The sequence below is a fragment of the Hyperoodon ampullatus genome (assembly GCF_949752795.1).
Source record: "Hyperoodon ampullatus genome assembly, chromosome: 4".
Taxonomy (NCBI): Eukaryota; Metazoa; Chordata; class Mammalia; order Artiodactyla; family Ziphiidae; genus Hyperoodon; species Hyperoodon ampullatus.
The window spans coordinates 175,428,912-175,452,954 of NC_136917.1; the positions used below are offsets into that span (position 1 = coordinate 175,428,912).

The 24,043-nt window shown below is 58.6% G+C and overlaps 1 protein-coding gene across 2 annotated transcripts; it reads left to right on the top strand.

Moving 5' to 3' along the window:
• Positions 1-2,537: 2,537 nt before the first annotated feature.
• CLPTM1L (CLPTM1 like) lies at positions 2,538-15,321 on the top strand (the record flags this gene model as incomplete). Of its 2 annotated transcripts, none has more annotated exons than XM_079703246.1 (17): positions 2,538-2,699; positions 3,087-3,187; positions 4,194-4,383; positions 5,866-6,014; positions 7,124-7,202; positions 7,489-7,606; positions 7,816-7,910; positions 8,402-8,486; positions 9,375-9,478; positions 10,356-10,421; positions 11,389-11,439; positions 12,233-12,315; positions 12,804-12,838; positions 13,319-13,374; positions 13,456-13,500; positions 14,203-14,318; positions 14,823-15,321. In XM_079703246.1, 17 exons carry the CDS (start codon positions 2,538-2,540, stop codon positions 14,905-14,907), a joined length of 1,620 nt encoding a protein of 539 aa, XP_079559372.1. In that variant the 3' UTR covers positions 14,908-15,321. The 2 variants fall into 2 exon arrangements, with proteins under 2 accessions (XP_079559372.1, XP_079559373.1); XM_079703247.1 differs by having other exon boundaries at positions 5,869-6,014.
• Positions 15,322-24,043: the final 8,722 nt, after the last annotated feature.

Consider the following 24,043-nt stretch of genomic DNA (forward strand, 5'->3'; position numbering starts at 1 on the left):
CACACCAAGGCCTTTTCCTAGCTCCTGGACGCACAAACAGCGGGACACCCAGCTCTGCGGGACAGCTCTCCTCCCTGCAGGACAATAACTAGCTGCACCTGGAGCAGAGTTCAAACTGGATCAAAACTCAGTCTGTGAGACTGGGAGAGGGATCTGAAGCTGCACCCCAGAGCCCCCCACTGAAGCCCGGCTGTATCCTGGCCTCTGGATGCCGTGAGGTGCCCTGCCCTGGGTACCCCACCCATCCCCTCGTAGGCTCACAACACCGGAGCCGGCCTTTGTTGCCTGCAGACTAAGAGGCCTAGAGCATGCCTTCCTCCGCTGCACAGAGCAGAGCACAGAGGGCAAAGCCGCGGAGTGTGGAGCAGCCCAGCCCTGTGGGTGCTCCCCAAACGTGGCAGGAGCACAGCGCGTGACAGCTGAGGGCAAAGGGCTGGTAAGCCTGCTAAGGAGGGTGGATTGTATACTCAGGGTAACAGGAGTCAGCCAAGGGCTTCCAACAGGAGGGCAGGTGTGCCGAACGGGGAGCAGGCTGGAGGGGAAGGTGGAGGTGGGGGTCCAGCTACATGCTACTCCGATGGCTGAAGCCAACATGGCCACAAGATGCTACAGGGGAGGGCGGGTACATGAGGGTGCAAGAGGCGGGGAAGAGCCTCCCATGCCCCTAAGTCTCTGGCCCATATCCCAGGGGGGTGACCCAGAGCCACCGCCGCACTCCGCCCCGATGCCTTGCTCCTGGGAGGCCTCCATCCCTCCACCGTCTCTGCAGCAGCAAATCGCTCTCCCATCTACTCAGCGAGCCCCCACCCCCTCCTCTGACGCCCCGAGCAATTTATTGGGTCTTTAACAGCATCTACTGTCTCTATAAATGCTTAGCAATGTTTTTGATTGTGAGGCAGAAGGAAAAGAGGAGAGAAGTGGATGTGAACGCGAATGAGGATGGCGCACTCTCCATCACAGAGGGCCGGCCACTGGGCATGGGAGGCTCCAATGAATCAAAGGTCCTGATTCCACGGACTCTTTAATGCAAACAGGAAGAGCACGTGCCCTTCCAGGGGCCAACTGGGCAGCTTTCAACAGGAAAACATGAGCACCATCAAGCCTGGACAGGGGGAATGAGTTCCCTCACTCCCTGGAGCCCCAGCTGAGCTCTCCCTCTAGCGGGCGGGCGGCTGGCCCTAAGGGGAGCTACTGAGGATCCGGTCCAGCCCTCAGCAGCCTCGGCTCCTGAGAGGCACTGGAGGGTGATTTAAAAAAAAAACAAAAACTTCACATATTGAGATATAGGGAAGTCGTTCTGGCTTATATATGAATTAACTTGAATTTGATGCTAACTAAAATAGCCTGTTTGTGGCCTATCAAACATACATTGTACATCTGCTTTAATTATTAGAAAAAAAAAAAAAGGACACATTGACCAGAAGTAAAGAATGTCCGTGTTAAAAAGAAAAGATTAAATGGCGCTCTTCCTGGGACGCCAGTGCTGGTCCTCCTTTGATGATAAGAAGCCCTCCCTAGGCGCCAAGGCCATACTGATTCGCTGTGTACGTGCTGACCTGTTCTTTTTATTAAAACCTTGAAGAAATGTTATTTCTGATTTGTTTAATGTTCTTTGTTCTGACGAAATATAAAACTGTGCTGAAAATCATGCTTATCCGGAGAGTTTCTCAGGGAAACCTGGTAAGCGGGCTTCTGGGCTAGTCCTCAGCTTGGCTCAAATAAAACTTTTCTATTATTAGTATAGATTGTTTAGCAATTACTTTCGTTGACAAGGGCCTCGGCCTTTCATTTAGAAATGCTGTTTTTTTTTTCCAAAGGCGCCCCTCTGGGGGTTCATATTTAAAGACAACGGAAATCAACACGAAAGGGTCGCTGACTTTAGTGAGTCTATTTCTTTTCTCTTCCATTTTTCACGTTGACATAACGCCAGACTCAGAAAGGCTGAGAACAGCGCACACCCCCGCCGCGTCTCCAGCCCGGCTCCTCCGCGTTCACACGCCGCCCCGCCGTTTGGCCCGGGGGCGAGGGTCCCTCCCGCTTCTCCGGTGGGGGCGGCGCTGGGGAGCCCTGCGCCCCGGTCCTCCCGACGGCCCCGCCCCATAGGTGCCCCCGGACCCGCCGAATTCCCGGCGCCCGGATCCCGCGGGGTACGCTGGGAGGACGGCGCAGGCGGGTGACGTCAGCGCTGCGCCACTCACGCAGGCGTGCGCGCGTGCGCGGCGGCGGCGGGACTACGCTTCCCAGGGGGCCGCGCGGCGCACCCACTTCCGGCGGGCGGCGCGGGCCCGGAAGCGGCGCACCGGCGAATCCCGCAGCGACAGGTCGGCGGCGGCGGCGGCGGCGGCGGCGGGCGCGGGAGCATGCGGGGCGGTTGGCGGCCCGCGGCGCACAGCGCGTTCTTTCCCCGGAGGTGGCGGCGGCGCGCGGCGGCTCTCCTGTGAGCGGCGGCGGCCGGAGCGTCCGGCAGGGCGCCGGACGGGCGGGCGGCGGGGCCCGCGGCTGCGAGGCGGACCGGGCCGGGCGGCGGCGGTGGCGCCATGTGGAGCGGCCGCAGCTCCTTCACCAGCCTGGTCGTGGGCGTGTTCGTGGTGTACGTGGTGCACACCTGCTGGGTCATGTATGGCATCGTCTACACCCGCCCGTGCGCCGGCGACGGCAACTGCATCCAGCCCTACCTGGCGCGGAGGCCCAAGCTGCAGGTGGGCGCGGGCCTTCGCACCTGACCTCTGATCTCGGGCTGGGCGGGGCCGGGCCCTTCGCACCTGAACCTGACCGGGTCTGAGCTGAGTCCTCTCCTCCCCGCCCCCGAATCCTAAAGCTCCTGACCCCGCACGCTGGCCCCCGTGCCCCTCTTCACCCCATCGCAAGGCGCCCAGAGTCCCTGTACCCCTGCCCTGTTCATCAACCAGCCACACACTTTAACAGGTTGTTCCTTTGCAGCAGGCGCGTCCCGGAACCTCCTGTCACCGGGCGGAGTTGTGTCCCTTGGGGAGTTAAGATGCACCTTTCCCTGTGTGGCTGGTCAGGCCTCTGTGTGCTTTCTGCCAGGGGCCTTGCCCAGCTGACTTTCTTGACGTCTTTTCCAGCTCAGCGTGTACACCGCCACACGGTCCAACCTGGGTGCCGAGAACAACGTGGACCTGGTCTTGAACGTGGAGGATTTTGATGTGGAGTCCAAATTTGAAAGGTATGGTTGTGGACAGGGTGACAGGCAGGCATCATTGACGTTGAGACTGTTGACAGGTCAGCGTTCTGCACGTGAGGGGGGTACCACAGAGAAGCAGCGTCACCAGCCGTCTCGGGCACGGTAGAGCGTTTTCATTGCAGGCGTGTGTGATACGCACACAAGCAGACTTTGTTTCACTTGAAAGTAGCAGACGCCGAGTTTGTCCTTTAGGAAGTAGCTTACCCAGCATCTGACAGCTGTGGGATACGGTGCGGCCCTGGGGAGCTTCCAGAGGAGTGGGGATTATGGTGGGGACTATAATCCGTTCAGAGCTTACACACGCAGTTTCCCACAGAAAACAACTTGTGTTTTCCTGGCAGAAGTGGTTCAGTTATGTCGTCTAGAAGGGAAAAGGGAAGGGGACGGAGGGAAGAATTTAGCAGAAAATCATAATTAAGTGAAATGTAAGTTTACAACAGAGTAAGCAGTATAAACGTTGACATCTGTAGAGTGACTGTTTGAAGCTGTATTTAAGCTATGGTTCTAGTTTCTTACATTCCAGCAAGTTTAATTTTAAAGATGATGTGTTTGTCACAAGTTCTCTTCTTCCCTCTTGGCTGTCTGGGAGGCGTCAGAGTGAGCCCCGGGGTGCGTGGTGTCTTGCAGGACGCACATTCTCTAGCCGCCCGCCCATCGTCCCTCGGAGAGCTGCTACGGGGGCGAGGCAGGGGGCGGGGCACACACATTTGGTGTTGGCCCCCTTAGCCTGTGACCTCAGCGCCCGGAATGCAGTCCTTTCAGCTTTTGGGCAGCTGCCGTGCTTTCAGGGTGTGTTCCATAAATGTGCGCACTCAGGACTTCAGTAACATCCAGGTAGCTGGGTTTCGTTTTTAGTATTTCTCAGCTAAAATTAGTTGGTTTGGGTTTGAAACAACATTTTTTATAGAAATATTTGCATAGTCTCCACTCTGTGTGCACACACAACATAATGCGTACATGGTTGAAATCATCACTTGTTTTGTTGCAGGACGGTCAATGTTTCTGTTCCAAAGAAAACCAGGAACAACGGGACGCTGTATGCCTACGTCTTTGTCCATCACGCCGGCATCCTGCCCTGGCACGACGGGAAGCAGGTGCACCTGGTGAGCCCGCTGACCACCTACATGGTCCCCAAACCGGAAGAGGTCAACCTGCTCACTGGGGAATCTGCCGCGCAGGTGAGTGGTGCCGGCTGAAGGAAACCTGCTGACCCCCTTGTAGTTCACACACACGTGTCTGCACGTACAGTTTGCATCTGGCGCTAGACTGCTGGGAAGTGAAGCGATCAGGTGTTACTGTCACATACATTTTCAGCTCAGTAACTTCTCATGGGTTTGCAGATAAATTTACGTCAAATTAGTGACGTGCAGTTTAAGTAGTTCAGTGATTTTTGTTTTTTCTTTTTTCTGGCTGTTCCGTGTGGCATGTGGGATCTTAGTTCCCCAACCAGGGGTCGAACCCGTGCCCCTTGTAGTGGAAGCGTGGAGTCTTAACCACTGGATCGCCAGGGAAGCCGTTCAATGACTTTCTTTACCCAGATTCCTTCTCGGGCCACAGGACCTCTCAGCCCCCAGGGAGCGTGTGTGCACCCCAGTGGGTCCAGGGCAGCCCCTTCTGCAGAGCTCAGCTGCAGTCAGAGCTTAGAGTTGGGAGACACTGCACTGTGTGTAGGACAGGACAACGCTTGAATATTTATTCCAAGGATATAACTCAAAATTATGAAAAAGGTGTGAGTGCAAATTGTATCTTGTCCACCCATAGAAAGCTGTACGTACAGGGAAAGGCTGGAGATCGCACACGCAGTCGTTACCGCAGTGGAGGGTGGGACGGAGGGCTCCTGGTGTTCGGGTCCGCGTCGAATGCAAGGGGAGTCACCCATGCCAGGGGCGGCAGCTGTCCAGGATGTGTCTGCAGCTGTCTCGTGTGTGTCCTTGGAAAGACCCCTCACTTCTGTTTCTCTGGGGACCGCACGACGCTGCCTCATGGGCCTTTCTGGGGTGCCAGGCGGTGGTGTGAAGGGTGGAAGGAGTCTCTGGGAACTTACAGGTGCTGAATCAACGTTCGCTATCGCTACTCCTTGGAAGGCTGTTTTTAGTGTAACTGTTAGTGCTAAATTGTAGCTTTAGGGAGGAGATAAATATTAATAGAATGACACAGTTCACAGAGCTTCTCAGATCTGAAATCAAGATTTCCTTGCCGGGCAGAGTTTGTTTCTGAGTTCAGTAGCTTTAGGCTTGTTCCCTAGACATGGACATGCCCCTTTCCAGACAGCAGGGTGGAGCTGGTTTAGAAGCGTCTCCCTTCAGCCTCCTTGCAGAGGGCGGGGCTCTCAGCTCCAGCACCTCCTGCAAATGTGCTGGAGGCTCGTCCTTCTCGGGATCCCTGCTCCGGACAAGGGCCCGAAACAGGAGGCAGTGAGATCCAGGACCCCATGGTGCGAAACAGCACACCCTTGGGCTTCTGTTGCGAGAAGGCAGTGCGGGTTTGAGAGTCGGGGAGCTGGCAGCCGTGGGTCCTCCCATGCTCCGCTGGCCCTGCTTACGGTTGTGCTCGTGGGCTGTTCCCAGATGAAAGTGCCAGCAGCCTGCTGCCTCAGACCCTCCCGGGCCCCTCCCGCCCCAGCCTTGGTCTTTTCCTGCTAAGTCAGTCCTTACGTGTAGCAGCAGATCGAGGCTGAGAAGAGGCCAACAAGGGCCCTGGACGAACCCGTGTCTCACTGGAGACCAAGGCTGACCCTGAACGTGATGGTGGATGACTTCGTCTTTGACGGGGCCTTCCTGCCCGCTGATGTGCATCGGTACATGAAGATGTAAGTGCTGTGGTCTGGCCGCTGAGCTGAGGCCCAGACAGTGGGAAGGCCACTGTAGTTCACGTTCACCTGCCCAGCTTTGCACATCGCTCATTCACTCCCTGAGCGGACAGCAAAGGGGTGACCTGGTGGGTGGGGGGTGGAGGGATCGTGGCCGGCCAGAGTCCTAAAGCAGACGGGCCGCACCCACATTCCTGAGCCTCCTCTGTGACGAGGGGCCTGGGGGCCTCCTGGAGCACCCCAGCCTGTGCCTCCTCCCTGGGGGTCTTGCTCATCACGGCTGCCGCCAGGATATGGAAGGGAAGCGACGACGCGACAGGCAGTCATCTTGCCCTTTGCTCTTGGCAAAAGCTGGAAGGGAAAGTGGAGAGCCTTGATGAGACCCTATCCCTCTGCACCCGGCGCAGGAGGTTTTGTCCTGTCTGCGTCCTGTTAGCTCTGACTCGATTACCTTTGCTTAAAAATGGATTGTTGGGTTGTTCTGTTCCCATCACTTGCTATCGTAAGCATGACTGTTAAAATTGACTGACCTAGATGATCCCGTGTCTCTACACTTCAGGGAGCCCCCCTGTGAGATCACAGCCTGTCACTGGGTCGTCACATAGCACCTAGAAATGGCTCTGCTGAGAATTGTTTCCTTCTTCAGTTTCCAGTGGGTCCTGTGGTGGTGTCATGAGGTTTTCCCTTTTGTAAAACTAAAATCTAATTTCTGAACGCGTGATCCATTCACACGGTTGAGAGTGTGAAAGGCACAGAAGGGTCATGGGGTGAAAGCCAGACGTGGAGGGTAGTTGGGTACTGGCTTCTCACCGCGCCGCGGGCTGCCCCGTGTCGGCGCACACGCGGCCCCTCGCTTCCCCTCGCGTCCTGAGTGGCGTCCCGCTGCGCGCCTGGTCCCCACCTCCTCCTGGTGGCAGCTGTGCAGGGGACGAACGTAGCTCACGGCGCCCCTGCTGCCCTGGGGAGGCGTGTCCTGGGGCTCCTGCGACCAGAAGCCACTGAAGACGCTGGGGGGTCAGCCCTGCGAGGTAACCCAGCGTCTTGGGGCCGCCTTCAGTCCTGGGGGCCCGGGAGCTCGCTGCGGCCTTGAAACGGCTCCGATCCCCCAGGATCCAGCTGGGGAAGACGGTGCACTACCTGCCCATCCTGTTCATCGATCAGCTCAGCAGCCGGGTCAAGGACCTCACGGTGAGTAGCCAGGGCTCCGTCGGGCCTGTGCGCGGCTCGGCCGCTCGGGTGGGCCCCCAGCTCCTGCCCAGGAGGCGCCAGCGCCCGGGGCCGTGGTCGCGAGAGACACGCAGGGCCCGGGTGGTGGGCGGGAGGTCAGGGTGCCAGGGCTTCCTGGGGGAGGCGCCCTGCCGGGGCCGCGAGGACAGCTGGGGCCCCACAGGAGGAGAGGGCAGGGGAGACGCGGCCTTGGGTCCGGGCAGAGCAGCGCGCGTGGGGCTGGGCTGTCACGGCGCCCTCCCCGCAGGTCATCAACCGCTCCACCACCGAGCTGCCCCTCACCGTGTCCTACGACAAGATCTCACTGGGGCGGCTGCGCTTCTGGATCCACATGCAGGACGCCGTGTTCTCGCTGCAGCAGTTCGGTGAGGCCGCTGGGCGGGCGCCCCGGGTTCAGGGGGTCAGTCCAGCCCGGGAGCCCCGGAGCCCGGCTTCCATTCCGCCTGTGAGATCGTCCCCCTTGAAAGGGCACGTTTGGCCCGCGGAGCTCTTCCTGCTGATGAGGTGTAGCCCGGCCAGGGCTCTGGTGGGGGGTTGGCGTCGTCCGTTCACGCAGGGTCTCGGTCCTTTGCAGGGTTTTCAGAGAAGGACGCTGACGAAGTGAAAGGGATTTTCGTCGACACCAACTTGTACTTCTTAGCGCTGACCTTCTTCGTGGCCGCGTTCCACGTGAGTGCTCCCGGCCCTCAGCAGGGCCTGCCCCCCACCCCGCTCAGGAGAGGGTCTGCACCTCGGGCACTGACCAGCTGAAGGACCTGGGGCTTCGTCTGCTGCCTTTGGAAGCTGTTTTGAAAACAAATCCAAAACCAGTGATATCAACGAATGACTTTGCAAAATAAGCATTTCCTTGTGGGAGGTATGGCGCGGCAGTTCAGAGAGTGACGCATCAGCCCTGCCGGCGGAATCCCTGTTAGACACAGCGGCTGGCGGCTGCCAGGGAAAGCCAGCCCGGGGGCTCGGGGGCAGGGGGCGGGGGCGAGGCCGCCAGGCACGGGCACCCAGCTGGTTCCCAGGGCCTGGGAACTGGCCGCCAGTGAAGCCAGATCTCGCCGGAGCTGTGCTGGGAGACACGGGTGTTACTGAGAGGCCGGCATCTGAGGTCGAGCCCGGGCTCGTCTGCACAGCTTGAGGGGCGCATCACTGTCCTGTTTTCTTTCCAGCTGCTTTTTGATTTCCTAGCGTTTAAAAATGACATCAGTTTCTGGAAGAAAAAGAAGAGCATGATCGGAATGTCCACCAAAGCAGGTAGGTGCCCTCAGAACGTGCCCCCGTCCTCAGGCCTCTCCCACCGCCGGCTGATGCAGGCAGGGGATAGAGCTCGTTTTGAAACCTACAGCTTGCGATCACCCGTGGCCAACATGGCTCTTGTTCGGGAGGGGCTTTTCGATCCCCTGTGGTAGCGCCCCGGGAGGGTGCCGTCTCCGCAGTCGTGGCGAGCGTCACGGAAGCCTGGGACCGTGGAGGGCAGGTGACACGGATGCTGGTTCATAGTGCCCGTCCGTGTCGGCTCACAGTCTTGCTCGGCTCCCAAGCTGGGTCTCCAGCAAGAGACGGTTCTTTTCCTCCTGCGGAAGTGACACCCACGTGGGTGGTCTGGGATGCTGGGGCGGCCCCCGCGTCCAGAGTCCACGTCTCGGGGTTTTCTGTCGTGACCTCTGGCTCCCTCGGAGGGGCGGGTCCCCCGCTGGGCCCTCCTGCCCCCTTCCCTGGCCTTTTCAGCCTGTGGCATGAGCTCCTGGCGGGGAGCACCCTACAGGGAGTGTTTCCACGGCTGTGGCATCTCCTAAAGCACAACCCGAAAGGACAAAGTGCAGCTTTTAAAGGACAGATGCAGGCTCCACAGGGCCAGTGTGAAAGCAGGGAAGCCTGAGATTAGAGTGCAGGATCCCTGTCAGGAACCAGTCTTCTTAGCACACCTCGTGTGCCTTTTGTGTCTGTAAGTGTAACTTACGCGTGTTCACCTGCTGAGGTTGCCTTCTGTTGGGTCCGTAGCCGTTTGTAATCATTTCGCATTTCCCGCCGCCGCCTGTGGTCCGCAGGTCCTTTTTAGTGGACAAAGGGGCAGAAGCGGTTAGGGTGCTGGTGCGCGGGGGGGCCGTTCCCCAGGCCTCAGCACAGCCCGTTTCTCCCCAGTGCTCTGGCGCTGCTTCAGCACCGTGGTCATCTTCCTGTTCCTGCTGGACGAGCGGACGAGCCTGCTGGTGCTGGTTCCTGCGGGCATCGGAGCTGCCATCGAGGTGAGCTGCCCGCCGGGGCGCTGGTCGGAGCGCCGTGCCTGTGGTTCCGGGGCCCAAGCGCTCGGCGCGGTCGGGACCCGTGTCACTGCCGAAGGAGTGGCCACCGGCGCTGCAGCAGGGCGAGGGCGCGGCTTCTCCTCGTGGCCCAGAAGCTTCAGCTTGTCCCCTCCGTCCGTGGGATGTGTTGACCCGGTGGCTGAAGCCTGTGCCGCTCTCGCTGCGCTGGATGCCGTGCGAAGCAGAACGTGTGACGCAGGGGCAGTGGAGGGGCGGCAGGCCTCCGGCACCACCCTGACCGGGACCCTCCGCTGTGGTCGTATTCCAGGGCCCCCGCCAGTGGGCACCGGCTCACACGGCTGTCGGGTTGGGGGCTGCGCTGGCACCGCCTATCAAGGAAGTGCTGGCGGCAGCCCCCTTATGGGCACCAGTCACCATGCGGAACCGACCTCATGGCCGTGGTGCCGGTCCCACCTTAGGGAGGGTCCTGGAGAGACCCAGCCACAGCAGGGCGTGGGGCTTGGGGTCCCCCGGGGAGCAGAAAGAAGGTGCCAGGGTGAATCTGGGGACAGGCGGGGTGGGGCATCAGTGCAGGTGGGCTGGGCGGGGGGACGGCCCGACCGGCGCCACCTCGGTGGTCCCAGGGAGGGGGTCGGGTCCACGTGGGCGCACAGGCTGGGTGGGTGTGGGCAGGAGACTGGGGGCCGTCCCGGGGTGTCCCCGCCGGCAAGGCGAGGAACAGCGGGGAGCTGAAGGGTCGGGCTGGGCTGGGGCGCGCGGGGCCTGAGCGGCCGGTGCCCTGGTCAGTGGCCGTCCGAGGAGCGGGTCCTGGCTTTTTCCTGGTCCTGGAGCCTGAAGTGTGGACTTTCCAACTTCTCAGCTGTGGAAAGTGAAAAAGGCCTTGAAGATGACCGTCACCTGGAGAGGCCTGAGGCCCGCATTTCAGGTAGGGACCCAACCGCACCCTCCCGGGGACCCGTCACCTCCTCCGGCCTCTCGCAGCCCACCTTCTTCGTGTTTCGGCCGGTCTGCTCGTGCAGGCTGACTGCTGATGTGTTTCCTAGCTGCGTCCCGGTGAGATGCAGGTCACCGTGAGGGCAGGTGATCGTCACGTGGTCACATTGCTGACCTTCCGACCCCAAGAGCAGCTTGTCACCTGCAGACCAGCAGGGAGATGCAGGGGCGTCTCGGGGCGAGTGGGCGGGTCACCGCACCTCTGCAGCTCTCCCCACGAGCCTCCGGGGCTCTGATGCACCCGGGGTCCCCAGCCGTGGACCCAGCACCGAGCACGCTGAGCAGCACCTCCGCCTCCGTGACCAGACAGGACGCTGGTCGGCCAGGCTCAGGGGTGGTACTCCCCACTCCCGCGGGGGTGTGATGCCGCCACGTGACAGCACAGTTCCTCGCTTCCCAAAGAGCTGCCCTTTGGTGTGGAGTCTCCTGGGCAGATTCGGGCGGGGGCCTGGGCGTCAGTGTGAGCTTTATGGTCGGGCAGCTCACTCTGCTTTCCGGGCCTTGGGGTTTATGACACTCCAGGTTTCCAGGTCAAGGGCAGGTCACTTGGAGACGGGACGCAGCTTCTCTTGATCTAAGTCAGCCCAGTGAATCCACTTTGATTTAAGAGCAGTGTCTTCACTGCAAAACTCAGTGGAACTGGGAGCAGGAAGCAGCGCGAGGAGGGCCGCACAGGCTCACGGGCTGCTTCCGCCTCGCGTCCCACACACTGTGGCTCGCGGGCTGGGGCCGTCGGGTCCGCTGCACCCCCGGCTCTGAAGCGGGGGCGCTGCCACGCCTGGGCTGAGGGTTCCCGCCTCTCAGCCTGCAGCCCTGTCCCTCCTTCCGTGGTAGCCGAGCTGAGCCCAGATGCCTGCCTGGCCCGCGATTTAACGTGGTTGTATTGAATTCCGTTGCAGTTCGGCACTTACAGTGAATCTGAAAGGAAAACGGAGGAGTATGACACTCAGGTGAGCGGTGATCCGGGGCGTGCATGCCTACCTGGAGGTGGTGTCCTGGCTGTGACCGTCCCCATGGAGAAGCTGTGTCCTGGAGCCAAGACCCCCAGGGAGCCTGCCTGCCTGCCTGGGGTTTCTGACCCGGGAGGGAGGCCGGGGGCTCCTCTGTCTCCCAGCCCCTGCGGGCGCCCGTGCTGCATCCTGTACCACCGGGAGATGTCTTATTCCCGGTGGGCAGCTGTGGGACTACGAGCTGAGCCTCTGTCCCTGAGACGTGGTGACCCCACAGGCTCTGCGTCCTAGGCCATCGGACTCCCCCTGCCGAGGGGAGCCGTGGTTTTCAGTTTGATTTAATACACGTTTCCCAAGCAGGGATGATTTTATTTTCTGGTTTAATGGGCATCGACTGCATCCCAGTTTTTATTAGGTTTTTGATAAAGTTCAAGTCAGAATTAAGGGTGATAACGCTGCGTTGGTTGGAAGGCAGCCCTGCACCCGGGGTTCTGGGAGCGTTTCTGCGGGGTTCTTTCCGAGACGTTTAGTCATTTCTCTGCCATGCGTCGGTCTGTCAGTTTGGCTGTTTTTCACAGGCCGGTATTGTTGCTGTTCTCTCTGCTGTGCGGTCTTCATGGTGGACGTTCTGTGGGGTTTGCACAAATGCCCACTGACACGCGTCCTCCACACAGACTAGCGTCGCTGCCCTAAACGTCCTGGGTGTTTTCCCCTTTTTGTTTATGGGTTCCATCAAGAAAGTTTCCGCAGGTTTGATGGTGGACTCTCACTGGACGTTTTCTGTTCCCCGTAGGCCATGAAGTACTTGTCGTATCTCCTTTACCCTCTCTGCATCGGGGGCGCCGTCTATTCTCTGCTGAATGTCAGATATAAGAGGTAGGACGTCACCTTTGCTACGCTTCAGCTGGAGGCCACGGTCACTGACTGGGCCAGCAGCGGGGCCGGCACTGGGACGCCCCTTGGCCGCAGTCCTGGGCCTGCCCGCCGCTGCTGGCTCTGCGCGGCCCTCTCTGGTCCTCGCGGGGTCGGGGACACTCACGGGAGCAGGCCTCGGGCTGGAACACACTGCCCGGAGCCAGAGGGGCCGAGGCGTCCACGGGCGTCCATGGTTTCCCACCTCACTGGAAGTCGTGAAGGAAAGTCTGTAGGTGCCGAGTCTCTGTCCTCACCTCGGTGAGGGCTCCGGGGAAGCCGCTCCCCGTGCAGGTCGCCCCCGGCCAGCCCACAGGGTCCCGGGGCTGGAGAGCAGAGCCCAGCCCTGGTGCTGGCGCTGCAGAGTGTGAGGGCGTGTGTGGGGCTCGGCGGTTAGCAGAGACTAGCGCCGGGGCCCGCGGCCTCCGCCATCACCCGCCCCTCCCTTCCAGCTGGTACTCCTGGTTGGTCAGCAGCTTCGTCAACGGTGAGTCCTGGTCTCCCGTCTCAGAGACACAGCGTTTACGGCGGGTCACTCTGTCCCGCTGCTGTGGGGCCCGGAGTGAGTGGTGAGAGGTCCCCGCCAGGCCCCGCCCTGCCCCGCCCCATGTTCTCCTCGCTGGGCCCTGTGTTGCCTGCTGGGCCTGCGGGACTGGCCATGGGCGGTGTGCTCTCCACGGAATGGCTGGGTGCGGGCAGTGAACCCCGCTGTCTTAGGGCACGCCGGAGCCCCGGCCCCCAGCCCTGTGTCCTGGGAGCATTGCCCACCCACTAGGCTCGTCCTGACCGTGGGCCGCCGCGTTCCCCGGGTGTGGGCAGGGGCGCTGTCTCACAGCCCCGCGGGCGGAAGGCAGGGGGTTCAGCCCAGGACGGTGCTGTCGGGCGTGGGGGGTCAGGTGGTCCTGAAGCCTGGGGGGCGGCCGCAGGCCCGAGCGCGGCCCGGCTCCACGCGCGTCCGTCTCCTCAGGCGTCTACGCCTTTGGCTTCCTCTTCATGTTGCCCCAGCTCTTCGTGAACTACAAGGTAAGACGCGTCCCCGCGTCCCTGCGCCGCCCCCCCGCGTCCCTGCGCCGCCCCTGACGTGCTCCGTCTCCCTGTCCGCAGATGAAGTCGGTGGCTCACCTGCCCTGGAAGGCCTTCACCTACAAGGTCAGTGCCTCGCCTGCACAGGGCCCTCAGGGACTTGCCGTCAGGCTGGGCCATGCATCAGGCGGCCCTTCTGTGGAAGAGCGTCGGGGGCTCCTTTAGACATAGGGTGCCCTGCGGCGACTCTGAAAGGCCAGGCTTGTCTGTCACAGCGGCACCAGGTGTTCTCCGAGTTAGAGCCGTGCTGCTTCTCGCCAACGTGGATCAAAGAGCAGGCAGATGCCCTTGACCCGGTGGCCAGGGTCTAGGGTGCTGGGTCCGTGTCCACCCGGACGGCGCGTCCAGTTTCCCGGGGCCGGGCTGGCCGAGGGCTGTCTTGGTGCATCATGGCCTGTCCCACACACACAGGCGGGGACCACGCGGCCCTCCGGTGCTGTTGGCTGTGAGCTAGCGCGAGCGGCATTGGGGTGGGGGAATGGTTAGAACATCCTTCTGCCTTCGAAACCGGTTGGCCGTTCTCGGGCAGGCCGGCACCGTGATAGCCAGGCTCCCAGGTGGTGCTCCTGGGTCCCACGTGCGGAGAGCAGGTGGGACGCTGGGCCTTGGGGGTCTGTGCAAGGGGGGTACCCTGGGCGTCAGCCCCCCCCCGCCCCCCCAGCTGGCTCCTGCTTCGTGGGGTGGCCCTGAGGTCACTGGGCGGCGCGAGTGCAGGGACGTGACCGCGTGCCTGGGTGGTCCGGGTCCCACGGCCTCGCCCGCCCGCAGGCCTTCAACACGTTCATCGACGACGTGTTCGCCTTCGTCATCACCATGCCCACCTCCCACCGGCTGGCCTGCTTCAGGGACGACGTGGTGTTCCTCGTGTACCTTTACCAGCGATGGTGAGTGCCGGCCGGAGGCGCTGCTGCCCCAGTGGACTCGCTCGGGCCGCAGACCCGCGCCTGGTCCTGCGGGGAGAGATTGGCGGGTGGCGGGTGGTGCCTGGCGCCTGGGTGCCGGAGCGCTGCTTTCTGTCTGATTTGATCGCCCCTCGAGCACACGGCTCTCCTGCGGCGTGAGGGTCGCTCGCAGCTGCTGTTTAGCGGAGCCCGACGGAGGAGCTGCCTCAGCCCCTGTGCTGCACAGCGGGGGCCCGGGGTCAGGTCCCCTGTGGACGTGTCCCAGCCCTGCCTCTCCTTGGGCATCACTGTCCTCGTCCTCTCATCGGCCTCGAGAGCAGAGCTCTGGCCTGACCATCACAAGAACGTCGGGAGGGCACGAGGCAAACCCACACGCACATCTCCCGTGGTGAACCGGCCGTCCGGGTCTTGGCCGTCGAGCACCCAGGACACGCGCATGCGTCTGTCCAAACCAGGTGGCGTGACGCACACGTGGTCTCGTTGCAGGCTTTATCCCGTGGATAAGAGCAGAGTGAACGAGTTCGGGGAGTCCTACGAGGGGAATCCCCAGCGGAAACCCCACGCAGAATGAGCCCGACCCTGGCTGCTCACAGCCTCGCGGAGGCTTTGGTGGAACTTCCTGACATCACGCCCCCTGCGTTGCCAAAACCCCGAATGTCCCTCACGTCCCCGGGTTCCGTCACGCTGTGTCCGACGGGAGCTGGCAGCACTGCCGCTGCTGCTCGCGTGGACGTCTGTCCGGTCACCATGGCTGCGGGAGCGTCCGGTGCTGGCGGGGGCTGCACTGTCACTGCCCTGCCCCCACCCGGGGGAGTTCGTCTCGGGGTCTGTGAACAGTCCTTGAGGGGATATCAGACATCTCTTTGAATCCATTCCGTGCAGACTCTGGGATCAAATGGCTTTTCTCCTTTTTGTTTAAAATTTGACTATTTTAAGGCTTAATGTATGTATGTTTCTATTTTAAAATAAATTTCTCTGGCTGTAACACTTGTTTTGATCTGGTATAATATGTAAGGTTTCAGATGCTGGCATTTACCCCATTCCCAGAAATGAACGTGTGATGTGGTTTTTCTCTATGTTTGTTAAAAGGAGCAAATTTAAAGAATCCCTCGGGCCAGGACTGTTCTTAAAATGCCTGCGTCTGGTATTGAAGCCTAAGTCCTCGCAGTCCTGAGGGGTCAGGTGGATGGGGTTTTGTTAGAGAAACGCCCTGGGTAGCGCAGAGGGAGAAACGGGGCAGGAAGGCGTCTTCGCTGACGGGACAGGGAAGGGCGAGATCTGGAGGGTGACGGGGTCGAGTCACGATCAGTGAGGTTAGCTCCGCGGAGCCAGTCCTCACCGTGTGCGGGCACATGAGCACACACGGGAGGCGTGTACGTACGTCAGCGTCTCGGCCCCTGTGCCTGGCTCTGAATCCAGTCGTCCTCATCGATGGGGTCATTCCTCGGCGATGTCTACACTGGCAGCCTGTGGCCTCCAGAAGTTCATCAAAGGGCCCCTCCCTGGGCAGAACATGGAGCCGAGGCGGCTGGGCACTGGCTGGTGCCTGGAGGCGGCTCTCGGTCAGGGCTGTGTGTCCTTCCCACGAGTCCTCGCAAAGCCAGACAGAACTGCATCCAGAGGTCAGCGGCCGGCATGCACCACCCATGTTTTAGAAGAGAAGCTGCTGGCTTAGAATTCTTTACCCACTGAAGGTATGTCTCAGGATACATTTTAAAATGGGATTTACAGACATCCAAAAGCTGGAAGAATTCATCACAGCAAATCTCTGTGAGAAGTTACAGGGAGTTCTTCCATCAGGGATGAGGGCAGCAGGTACAAATCTGATCTGCACAAAGTAGGGGAAACCCCGGAAACAGCAACCACATGGGCAAGTGCAGACTTATTTTCTTATTTAAATGATCTAAAAAATAACAAACCACTTAAAGCTAAAATAATAACAATGTTTTGTGAGGTTCATATCACGTAGCAGTAAAATGTGTGACAGCACAAAGGCCCGCAGGGAGGTTCTTGCACTGGGTGTGAAGATGTGATGGGACTCCAGGTGGATGGAGATGGGTTAGAGACAAGTGGCCTCTGAAACAAAACAGCCAATAAGGAAAACAGAAACACTCAGCGCAGGAGAAGGCAGGGCAATGTGGAAGGGAGCGAGAACAGTTGGGATGAGTTGAAACCAGTAGCAAAACTACACTTAAACCCAGCTTGTTAATAATCACATTAAATGTAAATGGTTTAGACACCCCAACTAAAAGGCAGAGATTAGCAGACCAAATAAAAAAGCAGGACCCAAGAACACAGACAGGTTAAAATCAAACACCGAGAGAAGATCCACCATGTTAACATCAGGAAAAGTATATTTTAGAGAAATAATATCACCAAGAAATAAAGTCTTTTCATAAAAATAAAGGTATCAGTTCATCAAAAGGACAAAACGACCCTAAGTGTTTATGTACCCAATAACAGAGCTTGAAAATATATTAAGCAAAAATGTTTAGAAATGCAAGGAGAAATAGTGGAGTCCACAGTTCTAAGAGATTTCAGTGCCATCTCAGTAATTGATAGAACAAGTATTAGGAAATCTCTGTAAGAACAGAGGAGACGAACACTTTCACTCTACGTGACCTATTTACAGACACTCCACCCAACTTCAGAAGTGTACACATTCTTTTCAAGAGCATACAGAGCATTTACCAAGAAAGAATATTCTGGGCCATAAAACCAGCCTAAACAACATTTAAAATGCTTCAAGTCATACAAATTATGTTCTTTAGCCCCAGTAGAATTAAGTCAGAAATCAATAACAGAAAGATCTGGGAAAATCTCCAAATATTTGGAAATTAAATATCACCACTTTGAAATAAGCCATGAATCAAAGAAGAAACCCAAAGGGAAATAAGAAAGTATTTTGAAGTGAATGAAAATGAAAACACGAAATATCCACATTTGCGGTACTTGATGGGGAGATGGAAGCCCAGCTGAAGCCATGCATAAGAGGGGTTTAGGGCACTAAAAACCTATAGCAGGAAAAGGTTTCCGCAACCTCAGCTTCCACCTTAGGAAACTAAGAGCAGATTAAACCCAAAGGAAGTAGGAGAACATAACATGTATCAGAGCAGAAATCAGTGACACAGGAAAAAGACAATACTGGGACTTCCCCGGCGGTCCAGTGGTTAAGACTTCGCCTTCCAATGCAGGGGGTGCGGGCTCGATCCCTGGTCAGGGATCTAAGATCCCACATGCCTCAGGGCCAAACAATCAAAACATGAAACAGAAGCAATATTGTAACAAATCCAATAAAGACTTTTAAAATGGTCCACATCAAAAAAACAAAATCTTTAGGAAAAGACAATACGGAATATTAATCAGCTCGAAATCTTGTTCTTTGAGAAGATCAATAAAATGAATAAACCTCCAGCCAGACTAATTAGGAGGAAAAGAGGGAAAACGCAATCACAGCATCAGTTATGAGGGAGGTCACATCACCAGATTCTACACGTTTAAAGAATAGTAAAGAATATCGGGGCAGCTTTGTGCCGATACAGCCAAAAACATGGACAAATGGACAAATCCCTGGAGAGACCCAAACCACCCAAGCTCTCACAGGAAGAAACCTGAATAGCCCTGTCTCTTCTGAAAATTCAATTTCAAGTTCAACCTTTCCCACAAAGAACCTTAGAACGAGGAGGCTTCTCGGCGCGTCCACCTGACATTTAGGGAAGAAGTGGTGCCAGTGCTATGGTCTTCCAGAAGTCTGAGCAGGATGGGACGCCCCCTGACGCCCAAGCAGCATCACCGCTCATCCAGGCCAGACAGGCCTCGCGGGAAGAACGTTTCAGGACGTTTCACTCTGAGCCCAGCTCAGGGCCGCTCCCGCGGGGTCCTGGCCGTTTCTCCCCGAGCCTCACGAGTGAAGCCTCCTCCGCTCACATGTGCTCCCATTCCCTGGCCCACGTCTCTTAGACCAGACCTTCCTTCCTGCAGCACATCCTTTAGGAATCCGGCTGCTGCTAAGACCCTTCCAGGTTTCTTCTGCACACAGGGCTTCACTTCACCCTTCTCCTGAAAGGTGCTCCCGGTGGATGGCGGTGCTTCTCCCGCTGCCTGCAGTCTTTGCAGAGCCGCTGTGGCCTCTCCCGTCTGAGTCCGCGATGCTCCACCACGTGTGGCATCCTTGCCGTCTCCCTTTCCACGTGTGATGCACTGATTCCAACAGCGTGCTCGAGTCTACCATCGACAGTGGGAGAGCCTCGGCCACTTTTCCCAGAAGCGCCTCCTCCACACGTTGCTTCTCGGCTGAGATCTGTTCTGTCCACCCTCCTTGCTGTCAGCTCCCTGGCCCCTCTGTGCCGAAGGCAGTGTTGTTTCCAGAGAGATCTGTGTTTCCACGGTGCTAATTTTCTCGACCTTGGTACTTAGTTCATTTACTGAATTGTTCATTATTCAGTCATCTGTATGGTTCCGGACGTTCTATTTGATTTTAATTTTACTTATTAAACCTCCTGGTTTGTCTGAAGGGTCTTCTCCTCTGCCTGCTTTCCCGCCTCTGGGTTTGGATAGAGGTCGGGTCGGCACTGGGGGTGAATGTCCTCCGGTGGCTGCAGAGTCTGCAGGCCTGATCCTGCTGCTTTGCTTTTGTTGGGGTCCATCTGCCCTCACTCACGGTCCTCCTGTGTGTCCAGGGGTTTTTGGTTCTGAGCTCATATTTGGTTAAGACTGATCTGTGGGAATCCTGAGGCCAAATGTACGGGTGATTCCTTCCAGGAAGCATTAGAGCTCGTGTCCCGTCTGCCAGGTCCCGGGCTCTGTGGGCAGAAACACCTTGAGACCCTCCGAGGCCCTGTGAGCCCAGGGTCCAGGGTGACGCGTCTGGGTTTTATTCCAGGAGCCGTGGAAGGCTCTGGTGGCTGTGACACGCTCTCACTCGGGCTTTTCTGAGATCATTCTGGCGCTTCCTGGAGGGTGGCTGGCGGCCTGGAAGGAGCTAGAACCCAGCCACCCCCTGCCTACCCCGCCCCCCCCCCCGAGCTGCACCACTGCCCTGCATCCTGACCGGGGGCTCGGTGTGTCTGTGAGGAAGACCCTGCCCACTCCTCTCAGCGAAGCTCGGACCCTGGCCCCTTTTCTCCCACTCCCCCCTCGCTCTTGTGACGGGCGGGGCAGAGTGACCCCGTGGCTCACTGCTTCTCAGTGACCCTGGTGAGGACCCCCTCCGCTGCAGGACTTTGTGGGCCGTGCCCACTGGGGAACTGGGACACGGCTGGGCCGGGAGCGATTAAAGGGCTTAATTCTGTAAGTAAATTCCACCATTCAGCATCCAAGTGGGTAATTTTATCTTACCGCTTCCTTAAATTTCATCAAATAACTTTCAAGTGTGCAGAAAGCCAAAGGTGTGTGTATAACAGGAGCTGAACTGTGTTTGCCAAAGTGCGAGGACGAAATGCCCCATGTGGAAGGATTTTTAGTCCTAAGCACTTTTTATTGGTTTTCATGAGGTGGTTTAAGGTGTGAGAGAAAGTACACAAAGGCGTGGAAGCGGGTCAGACGGATCTGAGGCCCAGCTGCCGCCGGCGGAGATCAAAGGCCTCGTCCACTGAGAAACCGGGGAAAGATGATTGTATTCCCCGGAGTCGCCCTCCGGGCAGGCAGTGAGCCTGTGGGCTGTGTCCCTGGGTCCCCCACCCAACTTGCTGCCTCTTCTCCTGGCTACGCTGTGTCGCCCCAGCGCCAGCTGGCTGTGCGGCGGGACGCCGTCCTGGCTGTGCCCCACGGTCTTGGGGGCCCTCAGGAAGCCGCCACGCGGACCTGCAGGGCGGGATGAGGACACCTGCCGGCCTCCTCCGGGGCCGCTAGGACCTGCTGTGTGGGAAGTCGCTGTGTAAAGTGCCACGAAAACGAAGACCGTTCTTCATGTTATTTATCTTTACCTCTAAGAATTAAACAACCGTTCCAGTAAACTTGAGGCAGGACAAACCTCCACAAAACAGGGGCATAAAAACACCCACTGCATGCATGAGTCGGCTCCCGGAGACCCACCCAGGCGCCTGACCCATGAACCCCATGAGATAATAAAACGGTGGCTCTGAGCCCGCACGTTGGAACAACGGGATCCTTGGATTCAGAGAACCTGGGAGACGGGACGGAGGCCGAGGTCCTGGAGGGCAGCGCTCCACCCAGGGTGGCTCAGGGCAGGACGGCTGCCGCCTCCTGCCCGCATGGTCCCTGCCGCCAGGACCGTCCTCCTTGTCCTCTCCTCCGTCCCCTTCCCAGCGGGCCCCTTGGCTCTCCCTCCGGTGCCCAGAGGAGGTCCGGCCCCCCTGGCCCTCTGCTTCTCCAGAGAACACCTCCTAAATGCCGGTCCCTAAAGCTGCCTCGGCGATGTCTCCCCCCGCCCCCCGGCCCCTTGGTGTCCAGCAGGAAGGACAGTGCCCTGCCCGTCATTTGTCTTCTCTGTTCCCTGAGCCAGACTCACCTGGGCCCACGCGCAGCCCTGCTGTCGCATCAGCGCCCCCTCCCGGGTGTCTCTAGCGCTGCTGGAGTCCAGGCCTCTCAGGACCCGTCTGTCCCTGCGGGAAAAATCAGCGACACCACCAAGTGCAGGCGAGGGACCTCTCATATGGCACTGATTGGGATGCAAAACAGAAAACTAGACATATACTTATGACGTGACCCAGCGACCGGACCCCTGGGCGTTTGTCCCCGAGCGAGGAAAAGTCATGTAACTGTGTACATTACGTACAACAAACACCCTGTCTGCAGTCACTCATGGCAGCTGTATTTGTAATGGTTCCAAAGTGGGAAAAACCCAAATGCCCCTCAACAGGCCACGTGGTTACATTAGCTGCCCATCCAGGCCTGGAACGCTGCTCCAGGATCAAAGGGGCAGACGACTGCCACACACAGGAATTATGCCGAGTGGAAAAGCCACCTTGGGGTGACGTGTAATATGGTTCCATTTATGTAAGTGTCTTGAAAGGACACGGCTCAGCACAGAGTAGGCGAGTGGTCACCAGGGGTCACGATGTCCGTGTGTGCGTGTAGGGGGAACTCGGCGGCCCAGCCCGGAGGTGGCGGGCCACTCCTGTATCCTGATGGCAGTGCTGGGCACGCGAGTCTACACAGGTGACAAAATGACACCGACTTCTACCCACACGCTGCACCGGGGTCAGTGTCCCGGTCCTGGCTTGGTGTCCACTGTGTCACAGGGGATTAGCCACCAGGGGCGCTGGGAGAGGAGCCCAGAGGCGGAGCCGCTGCCCTTGACCAGCTGCACGCTCTGCTGCATTGAGTGTCGCAGGCAGAAGGATGGCTCAAGGATGCCCCTTCCTAGGGGCTTTGAGGCCGGGACACAGCCCTGGACTAGCTGGACCCTGAGTCAGTCGCAGGCTCCTTGTCAGGGTCAGGGAGGGGGACGCAGCCACAGAGGCAGAGGTTGGGGTCAGAGAGCTTGGTGGGTCCGCAGGCCACCCTCCTCTCCCTCTCTTCCTCTCCCCCTGTTCTTCTCTCTCCCTCTCTCCCTCCCTCTCTCTCTCCCTCTCTCTCTCTCTCTCTCTCTCTCCCCTCCCAGAATCTGGTCCTCAGGCCCCAGCACTGGGCTCGGGGCTGCGCTGCTGGCCTGCTTTGTTTTTACCCCGTTGTGTTCAGAAGTCTGCATGTGTCCCTACATTGCACTGCATCTGTTTCAGCCGCCAACCTCCTCAGCTGAGACCCTTTTGGGTCCTGGTGGTGCCGTCCCACGTCTTGGCTGCAGATCCGACGGTACCTGGGTCGGGGGACGGGCACGTGCATCAGGTGTGCCAGCCCGTGGGCATCGGGTGGTGCCAGACACATCACTGTGGCCTGTCCCCCTCCCTGGGCTGCCCTCCAGAGCCGGCCCTCCTGCGCCCGCGGGGCTGCGGTGTCCCGAGGCCAGTGGCAGCGAACACAGGAAGCAACCGCTGCCCCTCGGACAGCCCTGCTCAGGAACCGATGGCTTAATCGTTTATTTCAACACTGGCCAGGGCTCCAGTCACGCCCACTGGTTGGAGTCTCTGGGGCTCTCTTTCCTCCCGTTGCTGGGCTTCTCCCTCTCACGCCTTGCGGTGACTCCTCGCAGACGGGGGGCGATGGTCCACTGCCAGCCCTGCAGGCCCCCCACCAGCTCTCCAGGAGCAGCCCCGCTGTCCAATCAGTGCACACGCTGTAGGACACCTCAGTCGGGCTACTGTGTAAGTGGGGGGCGGGGGGCCCTGTTTGCCCCCTTCAGTGACAAACGACACGGCAGTATTTGGCTCCTGGCACGGAATCCACTGTTTAGAAATTTCCGGGTATGAAGTGTGAAACCCATCCACTACCTTCCAGACGTTCTAGAATCGGATTTTGCTGTATTTTGTCATAAGCCAACAATATGAAATTTTTTCTGGGAACATCTTCATGTTTTATGGCGCAGTGACTTAAGACAACCCCTAGATTTCCAGAGACAGATTAACCGCGCGTGTAATAGTGCACAGGGTATTCGGGAGATGAACGATTTCCATTCTCTCTAGGAAAAGTTTCCTCACTTCAACATGGTATTATTCATACTGCTTCTGTTTCTTCTTTTTAAAAAAATTGTTTTCCATGCTGGTTTCTCCAGTTTCTAGTTGTTGGAAAAGAACAAATTCCCCAAAGCCGCCCCAAATCCTCTACTGGCAGAAACAAGCAAGTCTCAGAGACCTTGCGGCGCTCACGCAGTGGACTTCCAGGAGAGCCACCCTTAGTCCCGAGGGTTACGAGCCGGGCAAACCAGAGCAAGCGGGATGAATGTGAGACGGCGTCGTCGACAGAGGGGTAGCGGAAGCCTGTTTACGCCATGAAGACAAGCAATTTCTGACCACGCTTCTTAACGTTGTGAAAGGTTAACATTTGTTCAGCCGCTCAGTGTTTGCCAAACTCAGGTGCATCATCCCCGCAAGCCTCCCAAGACCCAGAAGCTTCCCATTTCTTACGACTCAACCTTGAACAATCTGCAGCATCTGGCTTTGGGTGGAATGTCATTAGGGTGACTGCTCTGAATTGTCTGGCTCACATGACCAGCCGTTGTTGTCAGAACGGTGCCCCAGGCCTGGGGAGGGTCTGCGGCCGGGCTGGAAGGCGGGGCTCCTGCTCTCCCTAGGGCTGCGAGCCTGGGGGCAGGCCCTTGACCTGTCCAGCCTCACCTTCCTCCTGGTGCTTGTGGAGGGAACGGCAACTCTGGGTATGGAGGGAGGCCATGGGCAGGTGCCAGGAGCCTGCAGGTGGTGCCCCAGGGAGCCTACGGCTCCACTTCTCCCCCTCCTTTGCCCAACCCATCAGGTGGGTGATTAATAGGGAACTGATTTGAGGATTTTTGTTTTTGGTGGGGATCACAGAAGAACTCAAAAAGAGAAACTACAGCCTGGGGTCAGGGAGACCAAGCCAGTGGGGGAAGTGCCGCTGTTGCCGGCTGACCACTGCCCGCCGCCCGCTGCCGGCTGACCACTGCCCGCCGCCCGCTGCCGGCTGACCACTGCCCACCGCCGGAGCCGGGAAAGAGCTCCAGGAGCCCCACCGCGTGCCGGTCCAGGTTCAGGGTGCGCCTGCTGCCTTGGTTTCCCCAGGCCCGCCGGGCAGGGGCGGTGGTCCATTCTCTTCTTTGCACATCATTACACATTCGCTGCCATGAGCCCCTGCTGGACCCCAAAGCATCCCTCACTGCCCGGTCACGGCCCACG